Source organism: Lytechinus pictus, chromosome 3 (assembly GCF_037042905.1).
Source record: "Lytechinus pictus isolate F3 Inbred chromosome 3, Lp3.0, whole genome shotgun sequence".
Classification (NCBI taxonomy): domain Eukaryota; kingdom Metazoa; phylum Echinodermata; class Echinoidea; order Temnopleuroida; family Toxopneustidae; genus Lytechinus; species Lytechinus pictus.
Window position 1 is genome coordinate 31726641 of NC_087247.1, and position 16544 is coordinate 31743184.

The window sequence follows — 16544 nt, forward strand, 5'->3', positions numbered from 1 at the left end:
TTGAGAGGCGAATCCTTTCGAACTTGCAAAGTTAAGGGCGTTGTGATAAATCAATGATCAACCGTGACCAGTTTTGGTTGCTTAAGCAAATTTTATGAATAATTAAATTGAACTTTAATGCATGAGTGAACACAAATTACACTTTTTTGGCAGCATTTCAACTGTATCATTTGGATCTCTTTTGGGGCAGCATTTAAACTTTATCATGTGGATCTCAGCAATGTGTTCATGGGAGTCGAGAGAATAGGGGGTGAGATAGGACTTAAGTGGGAGAAGTAGGTTGATGGAATAAGGGTCAACAGAACATTCAGCCCCCGCCCCTCCCTCTTTCCCGCCCTCCCCTCCTGTTGAGAGACTGATGGCTATTGTCATGTGCGCAAAGTCCAGAGCAGAATGTTGATTTAATGATTATTTCTGAATTGGGGCATCAACTTTTTCCTATCATTTAATCAACAATTTATCAGTAAATCAACTCATTCAATGTGCAATGTGATCAATCAAACATTCATTTTTTTTTCAATAAATTATTTCATTAATCATCATAATCATTAAATTTCTTGGTAATCATTCAATAAAAAAACTGACCATCAGCCACCGGTCACTTGGCAGTTAAGTTTTGAATAGGCTACAATCCAGGAAGTGAGACAGAAAGAGGGGGGCAGGGCTGGGAAATGGAGGTGGAGAGGGGAGAGTACATATGACTTTTAATGTGTAAAAGGACAAAAAGAAGAGGAATGCCCTTTTAACCAAGTCTTAGCATATCTCGCGCTCTTGCTTGTAACAGGTACCATCAACATTACTCTGACTCTCACGAACACACTTCTGAGGTCCACAAGATGAATATGCTACACTAAAATTACAAGTCCTGTTCACTCATGCATTAAATTTCAATTTAGTAACTCATGAAATTTGCCTAGGAAACCAAAACTTATCTCACTCATTAATTTAGCTTAGCAAGTTCCAAAGGACTAACCACTAAAAAAAAAACTGTAAGGCTAATTCCTGCCCAGCCTAGCCGAGCTTAGTCTCTCAGGAGAAGAGAAGCGGGGGGGGGGGGGGGGGGGGGAGGTTGAGATGGAGAGAGGGGTTGCTAAATGTTCTGTTGACCTTTATCCCATCAACGTACTTCACCTACCTAAGTCATATTACCCCCTCTTCTCCTGACTGTCATGAACACATTGTTGAGATCCACATGATAAAGACAAAATAATGCACTAAAAATTGCAATTCATGATTACCCATGCATTAAATTTCAATTTAATAACGCATTAAATTTTCACAAACAACAAACTGATCACAACTGATCTTTAATTCACCAAATAACCCTAACCTTTGCAAGTACCAAACAAACAAACCTGAAAGAAATTGGAAGGCTAATTCCGGCCCACCCTAATTTTCATACCCTTTGTTTAAGTGGGCAGTGCTCGCTCAAGCATGAATAGTTTTCCAACTTTTTGGTGTCATTTGAAAGTTGACATTATTGGCTTTCCATATCTATAAGTCTTTCCCCCCAAAGTGCTACATTTTTTATTTGGCAGCCATTTCAAAAGTGTATAGTTTTTTTTGGGACGCACTGTAGATGTAAATAAAAGAGGTAGACCATAATTTTGACTTTTTTGTGTCATACAGGATAATTATCATCAATTGGAAAAACCGATGCAACAGTTCTCAAGAGTGCATGCCAATCTTTGTTGCAAAAAGCATGTTTGATGGCCAAGGTTTTAGGGAATGACATGGAGGCCACCAATCTGTTAGAAACATGCTCAAAATAAATGAATGAGTTTCCACCACTTTTTATATGAATTCATTTGATTCCTGAGTTTGCCAAACAGAATGAATTCGAAAAGATGAATTAACTGTGTGAACATACATGTATATCTGCAGAAACGTTGCTTTTCTGAAAAAAAAAAATCTGTATTCATCAAGTCTATTCAATTGTTTAAATTTTCCACACACACACAATTTTTTCTTACTGAATTTCGTCTCATGATCCCACATGGTTCAATCTTACTTCGTTTACTACCGGTTTGTTTTATAACCTATTCGGTCTAATAATTGCATTTAAGCCCATTTAGTATTGGTCTAGTCTGCAGTGGATGAGGCCACTGGCCTCCTCACTTTGTCTTATATCCACTTGTTCTAACCCCACATAGTCTACGTCTTTAGATGAACTGTTTATGAACTAAACTTCATTTGACAAAGTAAAAATAATTAAAATAAGAATTGGACTATGTGGGTATTAGACCAAGTGTAATGTAGACCTAATTGATAGTAGGCCTCATGTATTTAGCCCATAATAATAACAGTATATTTACCCAGGGTAGCCACTTCAGTTCCGAAACCTGTTCTCCCAGCGGGCCCTGCTATTATTATTACCCGGCTAAGCTAGACTGCCAATTCAGGTGCACACAGCTTTTTCAGGAATTATTTCCTGCTGGTACCCATTTACCTCAACTGGGTTGAGTGCAGCACAGTATGGATAAATTTCTTGCTGAAGGAAATCACGCCACGGCTAGGATTCGAACCACAACCCTCTGTTTGAAAGGCGAGAGTCAGAACCACTAGACCACGACGCGCCCATGTGGTATTAAGACTGAGAAGTAGACCAACTGAATGAAGACCAAGTTAAATACAAACTGATGATACATGAACCTAAGAGCTACCCACCTGCATTTATGGCAAGCTTTGACCCTCTCTTCCGTTGATATATGATCTGTAAGAACCTGAGGCCGTATCAGAGGTAGTCTTACTAGACCAAGTAATTCTGGCATATATTCCTGTCTCACCTCCTCATCGTGTTTCACCCATCCTATAAGAGCGTCGAACACCTACAGAAAGAAAAAAATAGAAGAATTGACATTATTAGTCAATAATGTCAACTTTAGCTTGAAAACGCACTGATTAATCAATTACTATTGAAGTTTTAAGTTGGACAACTGGAAGCCAAAACTGGTTTCAAGTTGTATTAACGATTCCATTTAGCATTCTGATCCCTTATGCACCATAACAGATGTCATGGGCCACATTTCTATGTCATTGGTAATAGACTTTCTGTATCTTGACTTTAGCATCATGAAGAACTAAAGGATGTAACTGAATGTAACAGCCCCTCCCACATCCATTATACATGTGTACTTGTCACAATACCTTATTCATTCCAGTTACCCAGTGACACAAAATATGGTTAGAATCTCTAAAATCTCTAGTCTTCCTATAGACTACAATGTACCAAACCAATGATGTCACAATTAATTTTGGGGGGGATTTCAGCATTCTTCATCAGTGAAGCATGATGAAAAAACATAAAAAAAAACAAGATTTGGTGTGAATCCGGTCCATGTGGGCCGAAGATGCAGTTGTATGAATACCTCATTAGCCCCAGTGAAATCACCATATTTTGGTTTGGTTCTAATTTATGAAACAGACCGATTTTCACTGATAACTGAGTTATCATCATACCTGTTCCTCCCCCGTGACATTGAGCCCGTCCATCTCTAGGATCTCAATGAAATCAGCCTTACTCAGCATCATAAACTCATCTGAGGATGAGACATCTACAAACTGCTTATGAAGGAAACTAGTGGAAGCCTGGAATAAATCTCCACACACCATGGTGTCTGCAAACCGACGTATACCAAGGCAGTTGGAAGGGTCCAAGCTGAAATACAGAATAAAAAACACATGCATTGTTGCCCTGGGTCCCGTCTTACGAGTTGTGATTGATCAAATCAACCACAACTTTGGAAAGCCAGCAACGTCAACATCAACAGCCCCTGGATAATTTTTTTCCTGATTTAAAATGTATTTGTAAGACACTGTTGAAGTCTTCTTTCATATTTCATCATCAGTATTTTATGAATTACCATATTATCATCAACAATGATGTCACCACCAGCATTATCTGCAGTAAGAAGTGAACTACATAATGGATTAAATTTTCAAATCATAACTAATTTTAAAACTTAATACAATATGAACGTGCAATATGAGAACAGCGGGTGTTTCACAAAGATTTAAGTGTGAATGAAAGCCACACTTACATTCCAAGTTGCATGCAGTATAAAATGCTCCACTTTAATCAAATTGTGCTCGGAGGACTTGTGCTACTGCCCATTAATCTATGAGATTACATGTTGAATATCATGTGCTCATCAGCACTTGAGCATGACTTTCAGTGACACTCTAAAACCCTTGTGAAACATCCCTCTGGTATAAAATTATATACTATCAATCAATAATCAATATATTTTTAATTTTAAAAATAAGATGAAGCAATCAAGCCACTGATTTGACAATGAGATATATCCATCCTCAAGAGAAGAAATAAGGTAACATACCGATCTTTGAGAAAACTGCAACAAGCTTCTTTTATGACTTGGAGTTGGAGGAAATTAGCACAGACAAGTATAGATAGGACATTCTGGGTGTTGATAATAACACGACCACTGTATGAAAAATTCACTAGGACTTCCAAGGCACTGAAGAGAAAATGAGGCATATAAATAGGTGCTATATTAAACACAGACCTACAAAATTATGAACAGTCAGAATGAGTTGGATTATTATCAAATCACCTGTAGAAAATGTAAACTGCCAAACTTTGACAAAAAGAACAAGTGTCATTTCGTGTGAACACCAAATGTGTCTATTAAATGTGCAATGAAAAAAAGGAATCTTCATGAAATTTAAAAACAAAAAAGCTTGATTTCAACTAATGTATCTTATCACTTGCTCCTGTTTTGTTTCTCATTTTCAAGTTTCAATTACATGTATTTAGTTTTTAAATAAACAATGTTAAAAAAGAAAGACAGATAATGCTCCAAAGTTTGCAAAATATATGTACAAACAAAAACATAAAAGGCAATGAGAAGAGAGTGAGGGAATGAGCTAACAAGAGTGTCGCTAAGGCGAGCACATAATATGCCCGCCTGTAACGCGGAAAATGGAGTTGGTCAATTGGTCAAGCAAGAAAAGTGGAAGGTGGCGACTTCACATTTGACCTTCTGACCTCAAAATCAATAGAATTGCTGAGATCTATGCTAGTATCATAACCACCAAATTATATGAGCCTAGGTTCAGTTCAACTATAGTTATCGTGTTAACAAGGACTTCAGAAGGGTAAGATGAAAACATGTCAGTGTGACCTTCACCTTTGACCTCGAAATCCATAGGCTTTCTTGGATTCATGCTAGTATCATACACACCAAATTATATGAGCCTAGGATAAGTTAAACCAAAGTTATCGCGTTTACAAGGACTGCAGAAGGGCAAGATGAAAACCTGTCACTGTGACTTTGACCTTTGACTTTTTGACCTCAAAATCAATAGGCTTCCTGGGATCCATGCTAGTATCATACACACCACATTATATTAGCCTAGGTTAAGTTAAACTGAAGTTATTGCGTTTACAAAGACTGCAGAAGGGTAAGATGAAAACATGTCACTGTGACCTTGACCTTTCACCTTTTGACCTCAAAATTGTTAGGCTTCATGGGATTCATGCTAGTATCATACCCACCAAATTATATGAGCCTAGGTTAAGTTAAACTCAAGTTATCACGTTTACAATGACTGCAGAAGGGTAAGATGAAAACATGTCACTGTGACCTTGACCTTTTACCTCAAAATCAATAGGCTACGTGAGATCTATGCTAGTATCATACACAGCAAATTATATGAGCCTAGTTTAAGTTAACTGAAGTTATTGCGTTTACGAAGACTGCAGAAGGGTAAGCTGAAAACATGTCACTGTGACCTTGACCTTTTACCTCAAAATCAATAGGCTACATGAGATCTATGCTAGTATCATACACAGCAAATTATATGAGCCTAGTTTAAGTTAACTGAAGTTATTGCGTTTACAAAGACTGCAGAAGGGTAAGCTGAAAACATGTCACTGTGACCTTGACCTTTGACCTCAAAATCAATAGGCTTCCTGGGATCCATGCTAGTATCATACACACCAAATTATATGAGTCTAGGTTAAGTTAAACTGAAGTTATCGCGTTTACAAGGACTGCAAAAGGGTAAGATGAAAATGTGCCACTGTGGCCTTGACCTTTTGACCTCAAAATCAATAGGCTTCCTGAGATTTATGCTCGTATCATACACACCAAATTATATGAGCCTAGGTTAAGTTCAACTATAGTTATCGTGTTAACAAGGACTTCAGAAGGGTAAGATGAAAACATGTCAGTGTGACCTTGACCTTTGACCTCGAAATCCATAGGCTTTCTTGGATTCATGCTAGTATCATTCATACCATATTATATGAGCCTAGGATAAGTTAAACCAAAGTTATCGCATTTACAAGGACTTCAGAAGGGTAAGATAAAAACATGTTAGCGTGACCTTGACTTTTGACCTTTTGACCTCAAAATCGATAGGCTTCCTGGGATTCATGCTAGTATCATACATACCAAATTATATGAGCCTAGGTTAAGTTAAACTGAAGTTATCGCGTTTACAAGGACTGCAGAAAGGTAAGATGAAAACATGTCACTGTGACCTTGACCTTTGGACCTCAAAATCGATAGGCTTCCTGGGATCCATGCTAGTATATACATACCAAATTATATGAGCCTAGGTTAAAGTGATCATTTCACTTTGTTCTGATTTAAAAAAATCTCATTGTGGTTCCTGAAAATGGACTAAACATTAGGCTTATAGTGTAAAAATACCATCCCAAAAGTTTCAAAGTATTATATTTACAGCAATTACAGGATCAATGTTAAATCTTGGAGATGTAAACCAAAGTTTGAAAATAATTGGGAGTTGGTTTCAATGACTATGTGTATACAGGGAATCTGTGCACCACAACACATTAATTCTAGATGAACACAGCATGCAGCATGACCTAGTGTGTACAAGGTATACACTGAATGTACAGTGCAGCTAATAGCGTGTGTATAGTATAGGAGATACACACAACAGAAGGCAGTCAAAATAGCCAACGGACTTTTTGAATTGGAGAAAACTGGTCATAAGCTGAACCAGTCTACTAGACGGTTCTCATAATCAGGCTAATAAATTGCTACTTGTATCTAAATTAGAGTTTTTCATCCTATATTGTGGTCTGTTTCAGGGTTTTTGAGGACAAATACAGGCACTCATACGCACGTTTCAACTCAGTTTGAGAAATTTTTAAATCAGCTGCTCACAAAGTTAAACGATCCCTTTAAGTTGAACTAAAGTTATCGTGTTTACAAGGACTGCAGAAGGGTAAGATGAAAAAATGTCACTGTGACCTTGACCTTTCACCTTTTGACCTCAAAATTATTAGGCTTCATGGGATTCATGCTAGTATAATACCCACCAAATTATATGAGCCTAGGTTAAATTAAACTCAAGTTATCACGTTTACAAGGACTGCAGAAGGGTAAGATGAAAATATGTCACTGTGACCTTGACCTTTTGACCTAAAAATCAATAGGCTTCCTGGGATCCATGCTAGTATCATACACACCAAATGATATGAGCCTATGTGAAGTCAAACTGAAGTTATCGCATTTAAGGAAAAGTTAACGGACGGCTACCGAGCGTAATACCATAATACCTCCCGTCCTAGAGCAGGCATATAAAAAGGAAATGAAACCTTATACTACAGCACATCCCTGATACATGATATTACCAAAGAAGAGCATAGCAAAGCCTTGAACTCTGTTATTTTTATACACCACAGCATCATTCCATGTCATGGTAGTACTTACCTTGGATCAATGCCAGACATGGTAATTTCTTCTTGCTTGCTTTCCACCATATCTGTGGTAAACATTGCATGGAAGTATGGAATGGAAGCCGCCAATACGATGCGATGTGCTGTAAATTTGTGGTCTTCAACCTAAAAAGGATTAGAGAAGTCCATGAAAATGAAAAGATAGTATTACTCGTGACATGCATGTACTGTATGTAGATATAGGCCAGGGACCAGGACCAATTCATTCAGCTGAAAAGGGCCAAACATACAATGGTAAGGTCATGCTTGGATATGGCAAAGAATCAATACAATGTGCGAATGGCTCATACTGGAAAATGAGCCCTACACCAACCCCAAAGGGGGCAAAGAAATGAGCTTACTAATTTACAGACAAGGACATAAGTTGGTGAATATTGTATACTTTGGGGGTACCTATTAAGAAAACCCCAAAGACCATCACTTCATTCTGCACAAGGCCCGAGACAGCCACCTCTAAGAAGGGCTTAAGTATTGTGTTTATTCAACTGAAAAGAGATCGGAACAAACTTTGTGGACATCAACCCTTTTGGGATTCAATCACATCTCTCCCCCACAGAGCTTCTTGGTGCAAAAACTGCAAATGATGAATTTGAATAAATGTACGGGATCTACCTCTAGAGACTTCTACATGTACATGTATATTCAGCCCTTGGAGGAGCCAATATAATAATTCAAAATGATCAAACATGAACTTAAAGAGTTTACACTCATAAAAACATCTCAAGGAAGGATACTTATAAAAAAGAAGAAAAAAAAAAGATAATCCTGCTCCAGTGGCTCCTATGATGAATACTTCTTTAAAATAATAAGTGAAGCACTTTTTTTTTTCTTGATTACAAGTTTATCGTATTTATTTCAAAATATCTTTCGACCATTATATTATTCTATATATAACATAAATATATATTTAATACAGCATAATACAAAAGGAAAGGAAATGAAGGAAAAAGAGAAGAAAAATAAGAAATGAGGGAGAGAGAGAGAGAAGGAAACAAAAAGTAAAAGTAAAAAGGACAAATAAATGGTAAGAAAGACAAAGAAAGAAGGAAAGTGAAGCATTCATTTTTTCTTAATTATATCGTATTTATTTCAAAATATCTTTCAACCATTATATAATTCTATATATAACATAAATAATCAAATACAACATAATGAGAAAAAGAAAATGAAGGAAAGAAAGAAAACTTAAGAAAGGAGGGAGATAGAGAAAGAAAGAGGGAAGGAAACAAAAAGCAAAGGATTTTTAAGAAGATTGAAAAGGACAAATAAATGGAAAGACAAAACAAGTGGAATGCCTCTGGCGGTCTCACCTGCATCACGCGATTCAATATAGCAGCACCATGCTTGTTTTTTTTATAAGTTAGGTCTGAGTGTGCATTTAAAGTTGAATTAAGAAGACGATTCCAAATATTGAGATATTTACATTAATAACAACCTTACAACCCCCCAAACACGAAGAGGTGATTCGACCCCCTATTTTCTTTTTTCAAAATAGTGAATTTGAACGATTTATCCCTACCCATTTTCCCTGAGTTCGCTCATGCAATGCCTACCGAGACGGGTGTTCTTTGACTGTGACGTCACCGGGGGGTATTCGGTCCCGGTGTAGTAAACAAGGCAGTGCCGATTTGTGTACTATACACGTACGCCTTCATATTTACTTTTGTGTCAAAACTTCATTTTATCGCTATTGATTTTATGTGAACGATACTGAAAGGAAGTAATAATTATTCAAAGACATATAGTCAATAATATAACCCTACATTGTTAAAACTGTTCTTCTTTGTAGCGATTTTAGACGATTTTAATGCCTTGTTTTCGTTCGGGACTGTGTCCGTGGCGAAACAAGTCATAATGCCATGGAATCAACTGCAGTTAAAGTTGTATCTACGAGCCGGAGAACTTGCAAAGAGGAAATGATTAAAAGTATATTTATGGCCGTACTATTATTCCTAATATGTAAATTCCCTCAGAATGATACCATAGACCCTAAAGGAATAATTTCAAGGCGAATAATATTAAAGTTGATCGAGATCTTCTCACCAGTCGATAACGTAGCAGACGTGTTATTATGACATATTTATCCGCGTGTGACGCGGCTCTTGCAAAAAACACAGTTGGTTGCGGAATTGCTTTGTGCCGACCGGCCGCCCGCTCCGGCTCAGCTAGCTGTCGAGCTACCGTACTATACCGCATACCTTTCTTGCTGTCTTCAACTCACTTGCGAATTGCGTTTATATGTGTGACGATGACCTCTAGCGTAATTAAATATAGAAAACAACTCGGAAGGCCGAGAAGAATAGTACGTTTGATTCAAGATTGTTCTGTGGAATGAGCTATGAGTGGAAATGATCCAGAGGATATAAAAATGGAGTCAAAGACAAAAGGAAAGAAGAAAAAGACGCCAGGGGATCGCTGCATGGTCATGAACTGCGGGTCGACATATACCGGTACCAGACCACTATACTGTACAGTACACTCAATGCCTGGGTGTTGTGTGTATTGTATAGGCGCGCGTGCAGCGCGCGCAGAGCTGAGCTAGCTGCCGGAATTACTTTCCAGCTACTCACTTGATGGAACATCGTGATAAAATAAATGAGAAATAGTGAAAATATAATTCAATAACTCACTGTTTGCAATCTTACATCATGATTTAAGAGTTCATGATAGTTATTCATACTGTTTTTTATACAGGGAAAGTAAAGATTTGTACATACGATTCCTATTTGTTTGATTTGAGTTGCTTTGAAAAAAAAAAGTAAAATCATCTTTCTCTCTCTGCATAGCATTTCTGTATTATATCCGGACACCTCTTATACTAAATTCCCCACGGTGACGTCACACTCCGAGTGATTTTTCTGTACACTCGTCTCTCGGGCTCTGACAGGTGGCTAATTTCATAGACTTTCAAAGCAAAATATCGAGAAGGCAGAGTATTTTTGTGACATGCTATCTGTTTGAACAACTGATATATACTATATATTGTGTGTGGAACCCATATTTATGGAAACTCACCCCCTTCTTAATTCAACTTTAAGGCCTATTGTAGGCCCCTAATGCACTATTAACCCTTATCAAATGGGGGGGGGGGGTCAATTTGAGCCCCCCTCAAGAAATTTTGTCACTACGCCGTCGCACAATTTTTTTTTACTACACTGCTCGCTAACTTTTTACTTTCAAGTCTTGCGCATCATTTGAGACCAAATTTGCGATGCCTGTGTGCGCGGTTTTGAAATTATGCAACATTTTGTAAGTGCATGTCGGACCCAAAATTGCTCAAAAACGTGATTCCATGTACAAGGTCAATGCAAATTGTGTTTTTCAACCAAAAGTCATATATTATGTATGATTATTTTTTACTTTTGTTGGTTCAAATAGATTTATTTTATGCTATTTATGATCGCAAAAGAGTCCTGACAAAGTTCAATCGAAAAACAAAGGTTCGAAAAAACAAAGAAATACAAATAAAAAATACACAAGAAATTATATTTTTTTGCAATTTTTGGTGGATATTTGTTAAAAATGTGAAAATTGATACTCTCACCAAAAATTAGCATTCTACTAGCTTAATAAATAGAGTTAAAGGCAAAAACATAAAAAAAAAACAAATTTAGGGCAAATTTCATATGGTTATTTGCATAATTAATTAATGGAAAAAATAAAAACAATTAATTTTTGTCTTGTAATTTTGATGCAGAAGTACATGAAATTGCTGATAGTACACTTAATTGCATGTAAAATCAAACGCACCCAAATATGCGGAATTCTACTACACAGTCTGCTTGCGTGAGTGGCTGTATAATTAATAGAAAACAAAGTTCAACAAATCCACACTTTAAATGTTTTGAACTTGAAAAAATAAAGCAAATAGGCTAAAACCATGTAATATTACAGTTTTAGTATAATTCTTAATTGACCATGCAGTGTTCCAACTTACCCCATACCATGTTCCAACTTAATGTTGTAACCCGCAAGTGAAAACCCGAACCGTACTGTCCCGTATAATCCAATAATTTGCAAGCGGGACCCGCTGACCCGTCGGGTTTTAACCCGCAAGTCAATTTATCTTTGAAAAATGAAAAATATTATTTCTGCAATCCCCACACTATACAGGCTCAAATCAGGAAAATGTATGCCAACTACTAACCTAGCCTAGAGTGAATTTACTTACAATTTGCAAATTCGCCTTTTATTTCGGAGAGAAAATGTTTTTTTGGGTGACTTTGTACCACAAAATGGGTCCGCTCTGATCTCGAAATTAAAAGCATTACGCAATTAAGTCCTCTAATTGGAGCTGCAGCTCAGCACGCGCGCTAGCTAGCCAAGGCTGCCCAGCAAAGATCGGCAATGTTGTTTTTCAGTCCAGGTCGGTCGACACAGCGACTCACAACAATCATAATTACAATATTCAATTCTATGGGACCTCGTCTATAAAGTAATCAAAATTGAAATAAATACCAGGATAATGATACAGTCAATTTTTTCTTCTTGTACTGTATATCTCCATATTATTTCCTTCTGTTTTTGTATTTCTTCCAATTCTTTGTAAACTTATACAAACGTGCACGAGGGCGCCCATGAACTTACGTAAACAGCTCGTGTTACTAGTGCTTAGCTAGCTTAGCTAGGCTTTTATTTATTTTTTATTTTTTATCTCTCTCGATCGATCGGTCAAGAGAGAGGTATTTGCAAGAAACTTGCAATCCAATTTTACATCTTCAGAAATCTTAAAGACTTTCAATCAATTGTACATTGGAAAAATTAAGAGATCTGGGCATTCAGGGTGCGGGGGCTTCAGTTTTCATCAGAAAATGTATGAAATAACGAAAAGGAGGGTTAGTTAGCCACTAGACCAGCTTAGCATGTCTTCAAAAAAGGGCAGCTAACACTCTGACCTAACGGCACGCTCTATCAGGTCATGACCTAATTTGGTAATCCAGTAAGCAAACAACTGTCTCACTGCAGTGCACCGCAAATACCTCGAGCTCAAACAGCGAGCGTTGCCGTGGAAACAGGCTCGACTCGCCCCACTCCAAGTCATAACGCATTCCTTTCTCTGCCACATGGCCCATCACTCGCTCCTTGCCAGACATGATTACGCAATGTATTCTGGCTTCTGTTTACATTCTCCGAACACATCCCCTCCCCTCTCTCTCTATCTCTCTCTCTCTCTCTCCCCTCTCCCAGTCGTAAAACATTCCTTTCTCTGCCAAATCACTCGCTCCCTGCCAGACATGATTACGCAATTTTTTTCTGGCTACTGTTTACTTTCTCCTAACACATCCGCTCTCCTCTCCTCTCTCTCTCGCGCTCCTTTGAAAGAGCAACTCGATGTATTATGTCGAACTGTCTCAGTCCTGTTCACTGTTCACATGACAAAAATACGCCGGCATTTTTTTAAAGGAAATATCTACGTCTCTAAAAGAATCCGCCACGTAAGAAGCACATGATCCTAACTCAATTTTCATTGTTAATGTTTTTAATATGCGTCGTTACTTCTCCCGTTTTTTCGTATGACGGTCTGCGGGTTTGAGAATGAACTCGGCCCGGCCCGCAACCCGCGATCGGGGGCATACCGGCAGGTTAACCCGTACCGCAACGGGTGCGGGTTACAACATTATTCCAACTTACCCCGTGTTGGGGTAAGTTGGAACGTTTGCGATGGTCTTGTTGAAAGTGGATTTTTTCAGTAACCATAATAGAGTTAAAAAATTTTATGGGGTACATTTTGAAGCCATTAGATATGCTTCAAGCTGATATATTGATTGTTTCTCAAATAAAATCTATTTGGATTTTACAGCCATTTTTGTCAAAAATGTTCCAACTAACCCCGGTCTCCTCTACCCCCAACATGGCCAATGTCCATTGACCTTTGTCATGTGACCTGAAACTCGCACAAGATGTTCAGTGATACTTGGTTACTCTTATGTCCACGTTTTATAATACACTTACAGAGATATGATGGTAATTCAACAAATACCCTCAACATGGCCAAAGTTCATTGACCTTACATGACCTTTGACCTTGATCATGTGACCTGAAACTCATGCAGGATGTTCAGTAATACTTGATTGCCTTATTTCCAAGTTTCATGAACTAGGTCCATATATTTTTCTAAGTTATGATGACATTTCAAAATCTTAACCTTAGGTTAAGATTTTGATGTTGATTCCCCCAACATGGTCTAAGTTCATTGACCCCAAATGACCTTTGACCTTGGTCATGTGACATGAAACTCAGGCAGGAAGTTCAGTAATACTTGATTAACCTTATAAATGGCCAAGTTTCATGTACTTGGTTCATATACTTTCTAAGTTATGCTGTCATTTCAAAAACTTAACCTTCGGTTAAGATTTGGTGTTGACGCCGCTGCCGTCGGAAAAGCGGCGCCTATAGTCTCACCCTGCTATGCAGGTGAGACAAAAACAGAAGGAAGGAAGGAAATAAAAAAGAAAGAAACAAGAAAGGAAATATCAGGGAACACAATAGACCAAAAGCTTCGGTCTCTGTTATGTTGGGTGTTCCGCTGAACTCCGTTGGCTCCACTCACCAAATACAGAGACCCAAGTTCTAGCTCGATCTGTACAGGGACTCAATGGCCATATGTTTATGGATTAAAACAGGGAAGTGAAGTTGCGCGACAGCCAAAGTAAGTCACTGTTTTTTCCCCCTTTTAAGTTTATTTTTCCCTGTGTTGGTGCATTTCAGGCCAAAATGGAATAATAATCTTCATTTTGGTAGTTCTTTTTATATATTTTTATGAAATAATGACAAAAGTGGTTGAGCCCCGTCGGGGGGATTTTGCATTGTTAACCCCCTAATGGTGGCTGCACGATAGCGAGCCGTCTGTGTACGAGGAGAAATAAAAAAATTATTTAAAAAATGTTAAAAAACTCCTCGAAACAGAAGGCTGCCAGCTGTCTAGGAACACAAGTGTTTAATTTGATATCACGGCTTTTGAATTAGAATTTATGCAATTTTGATCAAACTTAGAAACAAGTGCTGCAACTTGGGCAGTTGCCAACATAGACCATACTATACTAATCGCATCACTGCAGCAATTTTCATATAGCGACTGGCGTGCATCTATATTGGTCGCTAGGTACAATACCTGGCCAACTTTCGCTGCACTGCTAGAACGTGATTTTCAAAGGCTCGTGCGAAATATCGCATATCGTTATCGGTGCATTTTTATTCGGCAAAAATGGAAATTTATTCCTCAAATTATAGCTTTCCAGGATGATTTTACATCTAACCTTGGTAAGTGGTTTAAGCAAGATGAATTCTTATCCATGGTAAATACGAAATAGTATTTTTTTTTCTTAATAAAAAAATAGAAAAATTATCTGATCACCCTATTTTCCCCCGCCCGCTTTTTTTCTCTCTTTTTCACTTCAAAATTACAGGAATGAGTACCCTGCAATGGGTCCATGATCTTGAATTGAGCTTCTCCTCGACTTAACATAATAAATTAGATGAGTTGCTGGAGTATACCCCAGTAGAGGCGCACGGCCAATATGGGAGACTCTCTCCAATAGGGGAGACAATCTCCCACATTGGAGACTTGCTTTGCAAAAGGACAAAAGAAACAACACCAACAAAAGTATGATTTTTTCCACCCAAAATTTTGTCTCACTGAGGTCAGAAGCCCATTTGTTTTGTGTGTGATTGACAACAAAATTCCTTATCAAAATAAAAGTAGACGGTGAATTTTTAAAGTAGACGGTGAAAAGGGGTAATTTTTCATGAGGAATCTGCTTATCACATTTTTATTTGCCGCCAAGGTAATCCTTTTGCAGCAAATGTAAACAAAGGAAATTGGACTCCAAAACTGGAGACTGTCTCTGAAATTGGATACCCAAATTCTTTACAAAAGTCTCTGATATTGGAGATAATCTCCCACATTGGAGACAGTCTCCAATATTGGCCGTGCGCCTCTACTGTACCCAGTGGTTGTGTGTCCGGACGGGTTGGGTGTCCGGACACATGACTTTTAGTTTTACTCTCAATTTTGAAAAGTTTACAAGCAATGTCTTTAAGTTTAATTCTTTTTAGCACAGAATATAAGAAAATATTATAAAGAACAAATATTGATGGTGAAAAAAAAACTATTCAACCTATATTTTTGGTTTATTCCTGAGATAAAAACAAGGCTTCATTTCTGTTACGTGTCCGGACACCCAACCCCCCATCCTACTAATTTTTGTCGGCCCAACTCACAATGAGGTCATCCCTATCAGTGCTGCATGCAATTCTTATGCACGCACATTCATTATGGGCTCATCACAACTCTGTGATAATGTCTTTCAAAATGCACACGAGCTAAATCCCAATCTAGACTTGTAGTTGTACTTGTAGTTGTAGTTGTACGAGTAAGCCCATTTTTGACCAACCTTCAATGTCACGTCGCAGAGTTTTCCTTGCCGCCGTATGCTTTCCATTGTCATGTAACCGTCTGCTGGTAGATCATTTTTACAGAATACTACTGAATCCGACATGCCATCTGGAAAAGCTCCGGTACTGGCAGTAATGCTAGTTGGAGCTGCAGTTGAAGCCATCATATTAAACATTTTCCAATAATTATAATATAACGCGTACACCGATGAATTTGGTATATCGTTACGTTACGGTGTCTGCTAAAACGCAAACTTTCTAATATTAGTAATGCAATTTCATTCATAGCATAATGAACTAATTAGCATATGGCATATGTACAAGATATGTACTTCATTATAAATGTATATATATTTCCTGAAATCTGGAAAAATACAGCCTGTCGAGGGTTTCTTTCTATGAGGAATTTGTTTAT

At 37.8% G+C, this 16544-nt stretch overlaps 1 protein-coding gene across 1 annotated transcript in view; it reads right to left on the minus strand.

The window, feature by feature from the left end:
• The window catches only part of LOC129257440 (kelch-like protein 18), a 28857-nt gene extending 12313 nt beyond the window's left edge, over positions 1–16544 (minus strand). Inside the window, exons 1-5 of the mRNA XM_054895761.2 lie at positions 16129–16544; positions 7710–7840; positions 4338–4478; positions 3460–3658; positions 2668–2828 (exon numbers count right to left, since the gene is read on the minus strand). Of these exons, the coding sequence (XP_054751736.1) occupies positions 2668–2828; positions 3460–3658; positions 4338–4478; positions 7710–7840; positions 16129–16305 (809 nt within the window). The 5' untranslated portion in view covers positions 16306–16544. The remainder of the gene's footprint in view (positions 1–2667; positions 2829–3459; positions 3659–4337; positions 4479–7709; positions 7841–16128) is intronic.